The 16,535-nt window shown below is 42.2% G+C and overlaps 1 protein-coding gene across 1 annotated transcript in view; it reads right to left on the bottom strand.

Annotated features, from left to right (window-relative positions):
• Window positions 1-16,254, bottom strand: part of CTTNBP2 (cortactin binding protein 2) — a 193,730-nt gene extending 177,476 nt beyond the window's left edge. Inside the window, 1 exon segment of the mRNA XM_054023582.1 lies at window positions 16,165-16,254. Coding sequence (XP_053879557.1) covers window positions 16,165-16,227 — 63 coding nt within the window. The 5' untranslated portion in view covers window positions 16,228-16,254.
• Between the last annotated feature and the right edge of the window lie 281 nt (window positions 16,255-16,535).

Genomic DNA, 16,535 nt, shown 5'->3' with positions numbered 1-16,535 from the left:
TTAGGAGGAAAGAAAGATACCACTGGATTAAATCTTCGAAGTGACTAGTGATTATGGATACCTCAATTTATGGGTGTCCAAGTTGCCAAACCCTAGAAGAGCTTGATTTTCAGAAAGCAGAACCTCAAAACCCAATGAAAGTGAAGTTTAGGCAGGTGACAACAGTATCTTAGGACTTTTTTTTTTTTTTTTTTTTAAAGGAATTAGTGCATGACCCACACCAACCTCTAATTCTTTGGTTTCAGCTATCATTACTTTGCTTGTTCGGTTTTTGAATTTGTCATTGAGATAGTTGTCGTCCCCCCCGAAGTGAGTTCAGGTGAAAAGAAAAGAACATGCAGGCTGGAGCCTTATTTACATCTCTATCTTGATATAATGTGACCCGATACAATACGAATTCTGATACAACGTTGTAAAGCAGCGCTCTGGGAGGGGAGAGGGGGGGTGCGCTGCGCACTCCAGCGAATCAAAGCAAGTTTGATATAATGCAGTTTCACCTATAACACGGTAAGATTTTTTCTGGCTCACGAGGACAGCATTATATTGAGGTAGAGGTGTATCTGTACATGTAAAACATCAGGGCAAGTTTCCCCAGGCTACTTAGCCAACATGCATCTGCCTTTGAGAGACAATGAACATGGCTATAATTCCTATTAGTTTTAGTGATTTTGGCAACAGCACCTGAATCCATCAACTCTTTCCAAATAGACCAATGAATAGCCTTGATATGTAAACACCAGTAATAAATAATTAAATAAAATAAATAAAGTGGTAGAGTAAACATTTGAAACCCTTCATTTTAAATGCCCTTTGTTTTGTTCTTGCTGTTCCACATTCAGGTCAAGCTACATGCAGAACTGTGCACTGGAGGTTAGAAAAAGTGCCCAACCTTTCCCAGAACTACCCCATCCTTATCTGCTCTCATGCCAAGGGGCCAAAAAAGCAGTAGGTCACTTTGAAAGCTTCTTTTCCTTGTTCTGCATTCTCACACATGCAAACGCAACCTCTCTCACTACTTCTTTTAAAAGTCTCTACAGCAGTGGTTCTCAACCAGAGGTCCAGGGTCCCTGCGGGGGCCACCAAATAGGACCAGAGTTAAACTCACTGGGGCCAAGGGCAGAAAGCCAAAGGCCACTGCAGGGGACTGAAGCCCAGGGCTCTGAGCCCTGCCACCCAGAAGCTAAAGCTGAAGCAGCCTTTGCAGTGCCCCAATGGCCTGGGGCCCTGGGTAATTGCCCTGCTTGCTACCCTTCAATGCTGGCCCTGGCTTTTATATGAAGAAAGCCAGTTGTGGCTCAGCAGGGCCATGGAGTTTTTAAATAGCATGTCAGGGGCGGCCTCAGAAAGGAAAAGGTTGAGAACTCCTGCTCTATAGTACTCACTGTAGTAACAGAGCACATTACACAGATCATCAATACTAGTATACTGCCTCTAGTTTCTTCCCTCCCAGCAGTAAAATTCCCCTCCTCTCACACCCCTCCTATATCTAATTCAGCTTTGCAGCCAGCAATACCTCCCCTATATTCCTTCTTCTATGACCTACATTATCTTATCTTACAAGATCGGCAGTATCTTATAGTAGCCCTGTGAGGTAGGGAAATGTTCTTGTCCCTATTTTACAGATAGGGAATTAAGGACAAAATTAAGTGGATTGTTCAGAGTCACTCTGGAAGTCCATATGGCAGAGCCAGAAACTCAACCATGATATTCTAAGACCTCATCCAGTGCTTTAACTACAAGACTATCTTTCTTCGGTACACCATATTTCCTCTCCTAGCTCATTAGGATATTTCTGATAAGCATGGCCAAAGGAGGAAGGGGATGCAGCTACTAGGGGGCAGTGCAAGCAGCGTGGTCTCCCCCAGACCAGAATTCACTGTCAAGAGCAGGGGTGGCCAGCCTGTGGCTCCGGAGCCACATGCGGCTCTTCAGAAGTTAATATGCAGCTCCTTGCATAGGTGCTGACTCCGGGGCTGGAGCTACGGGTGCCAACTTTCCACTGCTCAACTCCAGGCCCCACCTCCACTCCACCCCTTACCCCAAGGCTCCTGCTCCTCCCCCCTCCATCGGGGGAGAAGCACGGGGAGCGAGGAAGGGGGGTGCTAATCAGCAAGGCTGCCGGTGGGCAGGAGGTGCTGGGGGTGGGGGCTAATGCGGGCTGCTGATGTATTACTGTGGCTCTTTAGCTATGTACATTGGTAAATTCTGGCTCCTTCTCAGGCTGGCCACCCCGGTCAAGAGGTAAAGTATGTGAAAGTTCCCTGTTAATATATTGGCAGCACATCATTGGTAAAGACTTAGTCACTATGAACCTTGACAAGGTGGATAGATTTAAAATCATGATTTAAACCAGCAAGCAGAAAACCTTGATTTAAATAATTGATTTCAACTATGTTTTTGCATTTGTAGTTTTTAGCTATTTTTCTAAGGAAAGGTTTATTTGTATTGATTGTTAACTATTAAAACATGTTGATTTGCAACTAAATACAGCCTTTACACTAAGCAAAATGTAGCCCCAAACTATCCAAGAGAATACAATGCATCTATTTAAAAAAAATATATATATATATATAGCGCAATTAAAATTCAATATCTGAATAAATGTATACATTTGTTATTTAGAAAATGGTCAATATTGCATTTATTTTTACTTGTGATATCTGCCAAGTCTATTTGGATGGAAATTCAAAAATCAATTAAAAATACATGCAACTTTAACAAACTGGATACATAAGAAAATATATTTATCAAAAGGTTTGACAAAACATTTTACATTTAAAGCAAACACATTAAATAACGTATCTGTAGTTAGTGAATTGTACTGATTGTTTCAGTTAGATCTCACCCCACCTAGTTTTTCTTTTCCAATTTATGAATTAAAATCAAGTTTTCCCTGCTTGTTCAATTTCCAATTGGTTTCTTAACTTACAGTGAATTAGTCACTGTACTGAACTAGTTGAATAAACTGAAAAAGAAAATTACTCTTGCAGAAGAGGCTACTGATGTCAAAAGCCAGTTTAGCATTTTAACAAACTCTGGTTCCAGATGCTTAGCCAGTGACTTCTAACAGTTCTGTGGTTTGGGTTATTTTAAAGCTTGGCAGCAAATGTACTGCTTAATAATTTGTATATTAAAATTAAGTAAGAGATTATAAAAGTTAGACCTTGATTTGACAATTTGAAATTTTAAAAAATTCAATTTTTAAATGATTTTTATCCACCCTAGTCCTTGACCAGAGTTGAGCCAGAGACATAAGTGAAAATCTATTCAACACCAAGGATGCAATTAGGAGCATTTTAAATGGGGACCTGATCAGGTGATGTACTTTTTTTTTTTTTTTTTTTTATAAAGTAAATCCTTTCATGACATGAACCAGAGCATAAATATGGTAGCAGCAATGGGTGATTAAGAGGGTCTGCTGGTCATATTAAATTAAGTTTAGCTACAATAATACACAAGCAAAAAGAGCCAGAACCTATTTCTTAAGTAATTTTCTGCAGTGTTTTATTCTGAAAGCTTTTTTATTCTTAGAGGAAGGAGATGATTAAGGATTAAAATCCTTATCTTCTTAACTATATTGGACTACTGGCCTGTCAAGTTTTTCTTGATAATTGAATCCTGAATTGCCAATACGACAACAAATACAAGTACAGTATGGGGGGAGAGATAGCTCAGTGGTTTGAGCATTGGCCTGCTAAACCCAGGGTTGTGAGTTCAATCCTTGAGGGGGCCACTTGGGGGATCTGGGGAAAAATCAGTACTTGGTCCTGCTAGATAAGGCAGGGGGCTGGACTCGATGACCTTTCAAGGTCCCTTCCAGTTCTAGGAGATGGGATATCTCCATTAATTTAAATTTATTTATTTATTTATATCAGGGGTTCTCACACTGGGGTTTGGGACCCTTCAGGGGGTCATGAGGTTATTATATGGGGGTCCATGAGCTGTCAGCCTGCACCCAAATCCCACTTTGCACCCAGCATTTATAATGGTGTTAAATGTATTTTAAAAAGTGTTCTTAATTTATAAGGGGAGTGGGATGTCTCATTCAGAGGCTTGCTATGTGAAAGGGTCACCAGTATAAAAGTTTGAGAACCACTGTTTTATATGGTTATATTTTACATTTGAAATATTTAAAAAAAATTCAGAATTGGCAAAAGCGGCTTGTTGTAGAATTTTGGGGTTTGAAGTTTAAAAAAAAAATAAGATGCAAGTGGTGCAAGAGAAAAAGCAGCTCAGATATTTGGAAGGCAGGGGGAAAAAGAATATTCCCTGGCTTTGGATTTATAAAATAAGAGAATTGCTTGACCCAATTGCATCTCTTTATAATTACACTAAAATCTTTTCTGTACAGTATTGCACCAGATCTGTAACACTACTCTTGACTTGGTCTTTTATATTATTAAATAAGTGGGCCATCCACTCAACTTATTCATGTACAATATTTTACACCCCTCAATGGCCAGCATGCAATCCAGTTGGCCACGCCAGGGCTACTAGACTAGATAAATAAATCCATGCATTTCCCAGACTCTCTCATGTTAGTTGACAGCATAATCAGATTTAAAAAAAAAAAAAAAAATCCTGCCTGCCACTTCTTGGAAGCAGGATGTCTTCACCATAATAGACTTGCTTAGGTTCTTGTTTTGCCTCAGAGTAGCTGTTGCAGTTACCTGAACAGTTATATACCTATAAGCACCAGTACTCACAATCCTGCTTCTGTTTATAAGATAGATAAGAAGTGGACAGGAGGTGGTGGAGAAATTGGCAGTATTGAGGAAAAAAAGGGAAGGAGTTGGGCAGGCAAGGAGCAAGCAGTACAATTGCTTTTTTCTGATTTGTGAATGATTGTATTAATACAAATAAAATTGCTTAGTGAAAACTATTGCCTTTCAGGCTGAAAAAGCAGCCTCCCTAATATACTGAGCCTCGAGCATTGGACATTATAATCAACAGGACAATAGTTTGTTTTCATGCCAGCCAATATATTCTACATTAGTGGCTCTCCATTCATGTGTCCTGAGACTTAGTTACAATACTTCTAGCACTGAGCCTGTAACAGCCATTCCGCCATACTAGTTTTACAACAGAGATGTATGAATATGTTGCTCCAGGATGAAATTTAGCATACAAGACCCAAACAGAGGAAAATTCTTATTCCTCTGCCTCAAACTAAATTTGTCAGAAGTCTGTTCAGATGGAGTCTGAGTGTTCCCAAATGCCATGTCATTTTTTAAAATCCAATTCTGCAAGATTTAGTGTTGCCTAGCAGCTGATACAGAATCATTAAACCACACAACTAATTAGCTCAGCCCCACCCAATTTGCTGGGTGCCCATCTCGAACATTAGTACAGCCTAATTGCTAACCTGCATCCTCACAGATCAAGGCAGAAGCACTACCAACAGTCAAACAAAATCAGAAGCTTTAATCAGAATCTTTGATTTTCTCTTATCCACAGAGGAGTGTTTGGTTAGGAGGTACTAGTCTTATTTCCTATTGTATGTAGGGCCCTACCAAATACATGGCCATGAAAAATGCGTCACGGACTCTGAAATCTGATCTTTTGGGTGCTTTTACCCTATACACTACACAGATTTTACAGGGAGACCAGCGTTTCTTAACTTTGGGGTCCTGACCCAAAAGGGTATTGCCGGGGGGGTCACAAGGGTATTTTGGGGGTCATGGTATTGCACCCTTACTTCACTGCCTTCAGAGCTGGCAGCTGGAGAGCGGCGGTTATTGGCTGAGTGCTCAGCTCTGACGGCAGCACCACAGCAGTAGCAGAGCAGAAGGATGGCAATACCATACCATGCCACCCTTACTTCTGCACTGCTGCCGGCTCTGCCTTCAGAGCTGGGATCCCGGCCAGCAACCACCGCTCTCCAGCTGCCCAGCTCTGAAGGTAGCACCGCCACCACCAGTAGCACAGAAGTAAGGGTAGTGCTACCACACACACTAAACTTGACGCCCCCCTTCCACAAATCCTTTTTTGGGTCAGGACCCCTACAATTACATTACAGTGAAATTTCAGATTTAAATAGCTGAAATTATGAAATTTATGGTTTTTAAAATCCTAGGACCATGAAATTGACCAAAGTGGACCGTGATTTTGGTAGGGCCCTAGTTATGACATATGAAAAGGACTCTGGTGCTTCTCCCCATCACCCGAAACTGATGGATGCTGCTCAGAGAGGAGGACATTCCAAAATCCTGAATTCATTTGTGGGGAGGAGGGGTTGGACAGGCACTGGTGACACTTCACTCCAGAGATGTTTTGAGCAGGGGCGGCTCTAGGCACCAGCAAAGCAAGCAGGTGCTTGGGGCAGCCCATTTGCGGGGGCGGCAGGGATCCAGCATGGGAGCTGAGAACCAACAGGGGGCCCTGGGAGCTGTAGTTCCTTGGTTAGCTCCCTGCCTATAGAGCCAGCCCTGGAGCAGGGAAAGAACTACATTTCCCAGCATTCCCTTGGCCACTACCAACAGGAAAGAGGGGGAGGGAGTGAGGAAACTGAGACCTTATGCTGCAGCCTGCTGTGAATGGAGAGCTGCACTGGGAAGGTAGGGATACCATATTTTAAGATTAAAAAAAAATAAAATAAAAATAGGGCTACCCTCCCTCCACAGGGAGGGTAGCCCCTCCCTGCCACCATCCACTCCCTCCAACTGCCCCACACAGAAACCCCAACCCATCCAACCCCCCTGCTCCCTGATCACCCCCTCCTGGGACCCCACCCCCTATCTAAGCCTCCCTTCTCCTTGTCCCCAACTGCCCCCTCCTGAGATTCCCCTCACCCCAGACCCCACCCCCTACCTGTCCCTTGACAAATCCCTGGGACTCCCATGCCTATCCAACTGTCCCTTGACTGCCCCCCCAGAACTCCCTACCCCTTCTCCAACCCCCCAGCCCCCTTACCATGCCACTCAGACCAGCGTCTGGCTTCACACTGCTGCATACATGCTGCCGTGCTCCCCTGAGGAGCCACAGGCCCCCTCCCACCCACCTTCCAGATTTGAACACCTCAAAATTAAGGAGCGCTCAGTCTCAGTTTGGGTGGCTGTTACTTCATTTCTCCCAAATCAAATATACTGATCCACTGTAACTCACTATAGAAAAAGTAGGATAAAATTGAGCAAGAAATGCTTCCCAGTGGTTATTAGGACTGGAATTGTTATTTTCAACAGCCATTGCCTTTTTTTGTGTTTGTTTTGTGATATTGCATTGGTAAATTCCCCATAGAAAGAAAGAGTGGAACAAAAGAATAATAAAGGCACCAACTTTTTCTCATTTATGTAGGACAGTCTTATAATATGCATCCAGATATCCTCCAATCACAGAGGCTGAAAATTGTTCCACTTTACTGCAGTTCTGTAACCATATGGGAACCAATCCTGTCTGTGTTCTGTGCACACCTAAAATTCCTGCTGAATGACCTGCCCTGGGAGCGAGTTACCAGTAACCCAGGGCTGCGGCAGCAGGAGGGTGCAGGTGGGGGGGGGGGGAGGGAAGAGAAGAGAGGGGAGCCCAAGGCTGGGGTGGGGCAATGGTGGGGAGGTAGGGAGAGCCCAGAGCTGGGGCAGCAGGGGGGTGCAGTGAGGAGCCCAGGGCTGGGACAGGGGGCAGCCAAAAATTTTTTTGCTTGGGGCGGCAAAAAATCTAGAGCCAGCCCTGGTTTTGAGGGAGGAGCAGGTGACCCAGAAACAGCATTCAAGTGCTCACTTCAGATCAACTGGAAGGCTCTTGCTAACAGACATAAAATCTGAGTTCAGGGAGATTTGAGAAAACCAGGGGGAGATTAACTGTGGAATTTGCTTCCTTATTCATCAGTCTGATAGATATGGAGACACTGATCCTGCAGATACTTATACATGTACTTAACCTTATACACAGTGAGGAATCCCACTGAAGTCAATCAACTAGGACTGTCAAGCAATTAAAAAAAATTGTGATTAGTTGCACTGTTAAATAATCCAAAAATATTTAAATGGTATTGTATTTTTCTACATTTCCAAATATACTCATTTCAATTACAACACTGAATACAAAGTGTACAGTGCTCACCTTGCAAGTATTTGAAAAAATATATATACTGTAAAAAAAAAGTAGTATTTTCAATTCACTTAATATCAGTACTGTAGTGCAATCTCTATCATGAAAATTGAACTTACAAATTTCAAATTATATACAAAAAAACTCCATTCAAAAAATAAAACAATTTGACATTTGTAAGTTCAACTTTCATGATAAAGAGATTGCACTACAGTACTGATATTAGGTGAATTGAAAATACTATTTCTTGTTTTTTACAATGCAAATATTTGAAATCAAAAATATAAAGTGAGCACTGTACACTTTGTATTCTGTGTTATAATTGAAATCAATATATTTGGAAATGTAGAAAACATCCAAAAATATTTTGAGTTAATCACATGAGTTAACTGCAATTAATTGGCAGCTTTACACTCAACCACTCTTAGTGCACAAAATTAAGCACATTTAAGTCTTTCAGGGTCCCACGGTCTGAGTTTAATTTTCAGGGTTTATTTGCTCATTTGTACTTTTGCTTAAGTGGGTGGTGTTTTACTCAAATACTGGGGGATTGGGGTTTTGTTTGTTTTAAACACACTGACTACTAAATTGATTAGAGGGACAAGGTGGGTAAACAAATGTGTGTTTTATAATGTACACAGAGTTTGAAGTATGTATTTTCAATAAATCAAAGCCAAAAAATGCAAAACAGCAGAAAGATTTATCTTCAAAACTACCTATGTAGCCAAAGAGGTTCTCATAACTGAGAAACATTTTTATGAAACTAGGGTTACCATATTTAAAAAGAGGACACTCCACAGGGCCCTGGCCCCGCCCCTTTCCCAACCCCAACCCCAGCCCCGCCCCAACTCCGCCCCTTCCCAAAGTCCCCACTCTAACTCCCCCTCCTCCCTCCCAGCCATGCGGAAAGGGCTGCCCAAGTGCTACCGGCTTCATGGTTTGCCAGGCAGCCTCCAGACCCTGCGCCCCTGGCCAGCACTTCCCCAGCACAGCTGGAGCCCGGGAGGGGAAGCGCCCAGCCGGGGGTACAGGGTCTGGAGGCTGCCCAGCAAACCGTGAAGCCGGTAGCGCCTGGGCTTAGGGCAGCCCCCATGCCTCCAGACCCAGCACCCCTGGCCGGGGACTTCCCCTCCCGGGATCCAGCTGCTGTGCTCCTCCCCTGACTTTTCGGCTCTGTTTAAGAGCCGAGCTGCAGGAGCGCTACCGGCTTCGGGCAGCCGCCTTGCCTTCGGACCCCAGCCACTGGCCGGGCACTTCCCCTTCCGGGCTCCAGCTGCTCTGCTCCAGTGGCGCAGGGTCCGGAGGCATGGGGGCTGCCCGAAGCCAGTAGCGTTCAGGCAGCTCGGATCTTAAACAGAGCCGAAAAGTCAGGGGAGGAGCACAGCAGCCGCGGGAGGGGGGAGTGCCCAGTTGGTATTTTCCCCAGACATGTTCGGCTTTTTGGCAATTCCCCCCCCCCCCCCCCCGGACGGGGGTTTGATTACCAAAAAGCCAGACATGCCGGGAAAAAACGGACGTATGGTAACCCTATATGAAACTATTCTTTAATGACCATGTTTACACCAATTAGTTTACATGCAATGCTAATCCAGTTTGTAACTAAAAATTACATTAAAAATGACTAATTTCTAAGGCAAACAACACTAGATGATTAGATGTAGAACAGTTACAAGTGTTTAAAGTTACCCTATGTTCTGTTTCTGTAGTTATTGGAGGTTTCAGTTATCCAATTTGCCTGGCAGATGGTATCTTAGAATATCATGGTTGGAATGGACCTCAGGAGATCTAGTCCAACCCCCTGCTCAAAGGTAGTCTCAACCTTACTTTTAGAACAGTTTTAAATCTTTCAAAGTTTCAATTTTGGAGGTGGGGGAGAAGGGAAGAACAGAGGCCCCCAAAATAAGGTTGTTTTGACAAATTTAGTGATGGAAATATCAAAAATTTCTATGTTTCAATGAAAAGAGTTGTAGAAAAATCTCATGAAGAAATTCTATATTTTTCAACCAGTTCTAAATTTTTAATTCATACTACCAACATATAAAACTTAAAGTGCTTGTAAGGCTCAATTCTGCAAACACCTACATATATGATTAATTTTAATTCAGAGATTTTTAAGGACAAGAGGGACCATTATGATGATCATCTAGTCTGATCTCCTGTATAAACAAACCAAAACAATCTTTCTCCAATTTTTGGATCAAGCTCATAACTTCTGTTTGAGCTATAGCTTTCATTAAATAAAGACTGGATCTCTTTCTTTAAAAGACTGCAAGTTATTGGAAAAACCTGGGAATGTGTTGAAGTTTCAATCGTCAATTACCCTCATTGTTAAGAATGTGCCTTATTTCTTGTACAGATGCTCCCACCGCCCCCCTCCCCAGGTTACGCAAACGCAACTTATGCAAATCCGCACTTACAGAAAAAGTTCCGTAAGCTAGAATTTGTTTGTTTTTCTGGCGTAAGGGTTGGGTATACGTTTCCGACTTACGCAAGGTGTTCCAGAACAGAACACTTGCGTAAGTCAGAGAACATCTGTATGATTTTTTCTAGCTTCAGCCTTCAACCACTGGATCTCATTATGCCCTCTAATGAGAGATTAAAAGATCCATCTACCATCAGAAATTTCTTCCTCATGTAGATACTGGTAAACTGATCAAATCATCACTTTACCTTCTCTTGGATAAGGTAAGTAGATTGAGCTTCTTTAGTCTCTCTCTACAAGGCGTGTTTGAGCTCTTTTCCGATTGCTTTCCAATTTGTCAACATCTTCTTTGAAGTGTTGTCACTACAACTGGACACATTATGCCAGTAATGGTCTCACTAAGGCAGTGTACAAAGGTATTACCCCTCCCTACTCCTACTTGACATTCCCCTGCTTATATATCCATGAATCATATCTTCCCCCTAAGCAATAGCACTGTACTGGGCGCTCATGTTCAGTTGGTTATCTACCAAGACCCATATGTCATTTTCAGAATCACTATTTTGCAGGATACAGTCACTCATCTTAGAAGTATGATCTGCATTCTTTGTTCCCATGTTATGCCATTGCATTTGGTGGTGTTAAAACATGCTTCAAGTGAGGTAAGCTTTTAAAGTGAGGCAGGACAGTCTGGATAACTGATCTGTCCTAGTCATTATTTAGTATTAGAAGTGGTTGAAGTCTTCTGGAAATTTTCCCATCAGTTATTGCATATTTTCTTCCAAATTATGGATAAAGATATTAGATAGCATGGAGCCAAGAACAGATTCCTGTCAGACCCCACTAGAAATACCCCAATAATGGGATGTTTCCCCATTTACAATTACTTTGTGATCTATCTGGTTTTGATCCATTTAACTGAGACTGTATTTTGTATAATGCTTTTTTATATATCTAAGTATATTATGTCACGGTTACCTACAGAAACCATTCTTGTGATCCAATTAAAGTTTGACAAGACTTATTTCCCATAAAACCAAGTTGATAAGACAATAGCATAATTTATGCTAAACAGGAGTATTTGTGGCACCTTAGAAACTAACAAATTTATTTGAGCATAAGCTTTCGTGGGCTCCAGCCCACTTCATCGGATGCATAGAATGGAACACACAGAAAGAAGATATTTATACATACAGAGAACATGAAAGGGTGGAAGTAGCCATACCAACTGTAAGAGGCCAATCAACTGAGATGAGCTATCATCCGCAGGAGAGAGAAAAAAAAAAAAACCTTTGCAGTGATAATCGAGATGACCCATAGAAGGTGTGAGGATATTTTAACGTGGGGAAATAGATTCAATTAGTGTAATGACCCAACCATTCCCAGTCTCTGTTCAAACCTAAGTTAATTGTATCTAATTTGCATATTAATTCAAGTTCAACAGTCTCTCTTTGGAGTCTGTTTTTGAAGTTTTTTTGTTGCAAAATTGCCAACTTCAAGTCTGTCACCGATGGTTAGAGAGGTTGAAGTATTCTCCCACTGGTTTTTGAATGTTATGATTCCTGATTTCAGATTTGTGTCCATTTATTCTTTTGCATAGAGACTGTCCAGTTTGGCCAATGTATATGGCAAAGGGGCATTGCTGGCACATGATGGCATATATCACTTTGGTATTGTCTTAATTCTTTATCAATAGCAGCCCATATCAGTCTTCCCTTGATTTTGCTGGGGATCAGTATCAGGTTAATTGATCTATAGTTTCCTGGGTCATCTCATTTATCTTTTTAAAATATTGCTGCAACATTAGTTTTCCTAGTCCGCTTGGAACTTCTACTGTGTTACAAGTTTTGGGTGTTTTTTTTTTTAAATAAGAAAAACACCGCACACACAATACTAATGGCTCAGAGAGCTCCTCAGCCAATTCTTTTACTGCTCTTCGTTGAGATATGCAGTCCTGCAGATTCAAAAATGTTTAACTTTAATAGTCACTTTAATATTTAACATCCTCACTAGTTACTGATGTAATAGGAAGAATTTCATTATTGCTCTAAGATATGAATACATCATCCTGCTTCTTTACAAAGACAAAACAGAAATTTAGCTTTAATAAATCATGACTGATAATTACCACGTTTGTCCAGTATCAGACCTAGACCACTGATAAGATTTAGTTTGTTCCCAATAAAAAGAAGAACAGGAGTACTTGTGGCACCTTAGAGACTAACAAATTTATTAGAGCATAAGCTTTCGTGGGCTACAGCCCACTTCTTCAGATGCATATAGAATGGAACATATATTGAGGAGATATATATATACACACACACACACACACACACACACACACACAGAGCATAAACAGGTGGGAGTTGTCTTACCAACTCTATATTTAAAAAAAAAAAAAAAAAAAAAAAGATTCCTTCTTATTGTCCTTAACCTTTCTGACCATAGGGGGTTTTTTAAGTAGTTGTTGGTACCTTGAGCTTTCCTTATCAGTTTTGGGTCTAAAATATCGTACCACCATCTAAGGCTCTTTGCCGTGATTCTAGGGAGTTCCTGTTATTAAATCAGGAATACAGAGTTACTGAAAGAAAACAAATATTAAGGAGCCATAATAAAGACTGATCATTGTAGAATTGCACTTAACACTACTGGTGAAATTGTGGATCTGTTGACATGAGCAGCAAAACTTCCACAGACTTCAAATCATGTCAATATTCCATTCTATATGTACTTTATGCAGAGCTTTACAAAGAGTTCCCACATTTAGCCAAATTGTGGATTACCATTTCTACAGTTGGTAGTCCACCACAACTGAAAAAGCAATATTTTACTGGGTAATGTTAACAAACAGAGCTGTTAGAAAGATACAGGCTTTGCACAGTGTCCTCTTTAAACATACTGTTAGACCACCACATTTGTCAAACCAGCTTTCACGGCACTGCAGGTTGCTGCCCCCAAAATATCAAGTGTATCATTCCTTTTTGCTAATAGCATCATTATCAGTCGGTATCATGAATATGGAAGTCATCCCAGGGTATTTTAATATTTTTAAAACCATTGCCACATTCTATTCTAAATTACAATGGCTTTATGCTCATGCAACTCCACCGACTTTACTGCAGTCATTCCTGATACACAGGTGTGAGAACAGACTCAGATACACTCTCCCCCAGTTTTCCACAGTCATTATTACCATGACAACAACGGGTAGACCCAGTATTTTTTTTTTTTTTTTTGGGCATACCAGCTGCAGCATTTAGATCGGGGGTGGGGGGGAAAACCACTCAGAATGACAAGAATGTTGGCTTCATTCCCAACTACAGCACATTAAAAAATACTCCACTCTTTCAGTCAAATTCCTTGAACAATAAAAAAGTAGGACCATCTTTTCCATACTATTCTGTAAGTTTTCCAAGAACAGCCAGCAGCTAAAAAATTATTTTTTTTCAGTGTTGTACCGAGACATCAGGATAACTATTTAGCATCAGATACCTACAAAAGTGAAGAGTAGTCTAGCAAAACTGTTGACAGTATTAGATGCTATTTAAGTATAGAAGAACACTATTGTATAACTACTATCACTCGCTCTAAATCATTCATTGCATTATCTATGCTTTCAAGATTCCAACCACCAAACAAAACATTGAACCAAAATTTAAAAAACTCCACTGGAAATCTTGCTGAACTTCAAGCTATTAATTAATCCTGTGTCCTGGCAATAACCCCAAAACACTGATCTCTCTTTTTTTATTTAGAAGAGAACTAATAATTTTACTTGTAGTAGCCCTTTTAAAAACTACTCACGCCAATATATTTCCACACACACACACACACACACACAGTGGTTTTGTTCTATTGGAAAATTATTTTGGATTGAGCTACAAGGAAGTGAAACATACTCATAAATACAAAGTTTATAATATAGTTTGAGGAAAAACAGAGGACAAGGCATTTAAACATCTGAAGTATAATTGGCAAATTAAAAATAAGAGTTTTCACTAAATGGATGCCCAAGGTTAGGCTACTAAAACAATATTTAGGAATCAAAGTATATGGCCTGAGTTTTGCTCAGTATTTTTTAAAAAACAGTTCATTTACTTAGATGGCTAAATATGCCAATGCTTGAACAAGTAGAAGTGTTTGCCTACATTATTTAAATTACTTGAAGTTTCTAAAACCAACAATGTTTAAAAATGTTTACTTATCACTATAGTGTTTACTTTTTGCATTTGGCAGCTTAATCAATGAAAATTAATGAAGCCAGTTACACACTTCTTTATCATCATTTTGAGCCTCTTAATGTTGCAGTATTTAAACAAAGTTTAATTGTTTAAAAACAATTATTTTAACTGGAATATTTAAATGCTATTGTAGAAATTTTTGTAGTGTCGTACTAGTCTTAGTTTTTACATTTAAAATAAGAGCTATAAACTTGAGTTAAGTTTAAGTTCCCTTTAAAGGACTCAATAGTATGCCAATATCAATTCAGAACAGTTTTATGGATATTAATTTGAAAATACTTAGACTTGTTTGACACACTAGTTATATTATGGACTGACATCTTGCAAAAGTTATTTTCAGAAGCACCATTCAAATCCTAGGATGGAGTCCATAAAGATTTTTCATTTGAAAAACAAATACAGCAAGATATTAAAAACATGTAGGGAATATTTAATATACAATTTTGTAAGCAGTTTCACAGAAAAACGTGCTCTTTTCTAGTCTTGGGTCAATGCCCTCACAAGAGATCCAATAAAAAAAAAAAAAAAGTAAAATGTAAGGGCTTTGATATGCTAAGCAATGTATTTTCTCATAGTGAAAATTTAATGTTTACAACTTTTAGGGGTACAAATCGATTGTAGATTTTGCCCTGCAATTCTTATTTGTACTAATGGGAGTTACAGGTTTAAATCCCCAGGCATATGCCCTAGAAATTGACTCCATAGATTTCAGTATGTTAGAAAACCAAGAGAAACAGCCACAACAGAAAAAAAAAAAAAAAAAAACAGTCTAACCGTGTTAGACTGATCAGCATAACTAGAGAGAGAAGACGGCAAAGCCGCCTGTCATTCGGGGATTTTTAACCCCGATATAGCGTGTGTCAGCATGAAAGGAAAGCTCCGGCTTGGCTCTTTAAGCGGGGACAATTCTTTCCTATTGAAAGCGTTTGAAGCAAGGCAAATGAATCTGCCTTGGCATCAAGCGCTGCGTCCTGCTCCCCCCACCACGCAGCTTTTGCCTCACACAGGCTCTGGATCCAGCATAAAGCACACAGCCCTCAGCCATCCGAGAAACCCCCAAGACGCGAGCCTGCCCGGTATGAAAACCGCGACCCCCGGGACGGAGCCGCGAGGGGCTGCTCGGGGACCTGGCCGTAGCGAGCAGCACCGGCCCGCTCACCGGCACCGGGTCAGAGCAGCTCACCACCCCGCGCCGCCAGCTCCCGCCCACACAGGCGCTGCCACAACAGGAGCCCCGCAAATTCCCGCCCGGCGTCCCCCGGTCCGGGCGGGCTCCGAGAGCCCCGGTGCCCCCGAGCAGAGCGCGGGCCGCTACAGCCCGGGCGCCCGGCTGCAGGGCGGGTAACCACCGCGGGGAGCTCCACGCCCCCGTTGGTAGCACTGCGAGGCGACCCGCAGCCCAGCGCCGCCCCGGCCGGAGCCCCTATTGCCGCCCTGTCCCCGCAGCCTAGTTACCGTTCCCGCCGGTTCCTCCTGGCCGCCGGAGCCGGGCTGCCCGCTCCCTCCCTCCGTCGCCATCTTCCCGCTGGAGCGGCTCCGACTCCAAGCGAGCCGCGGAGCCGAGTGGCAGCCTCCGCAGCAGCCAGGCACTTAACCCCCTCCCTGCCGGGCCGCGCCCGCCCGCCCGCGGCAGCCCTTAACCCCCTGCGCGCCAGGGCAGAGCGAGGGCAACCAGCGGGGCCAGGGCTCGTCCAGCTGCGGGGGTCGACGGAAAGCTGGGACGGGGACCCCGAGTGGACCTACGGCTCTGCCTCGCCCACCCCCCCGCAGAACGGCCCGGCGTGGTGCCGCGGAAGGCGTGGGGGGCCCGGCCCACCTGCCTAAGC

The sequence above is a fragment of the Malaclemys terrapin genome, chromosome 1, assembly GCF_027887155.1.
Source record: "Malaclemys terrapin pileata isolate rMalTer1 chromosome 1, rMalTer1.hap1, whole genome shotgun sequence".
Classification (NCBI taxonomy): domain Eukaryota; kingdom Metazoa; phylum Chordata; order Testudines; family Emydidae; genus Malaclemys; species Malaclemys terrapin.
Note: the sequence above shows the minus strand (reverse complement) of the source record. Positions and strands in the feature narration are given on the sequence as shown.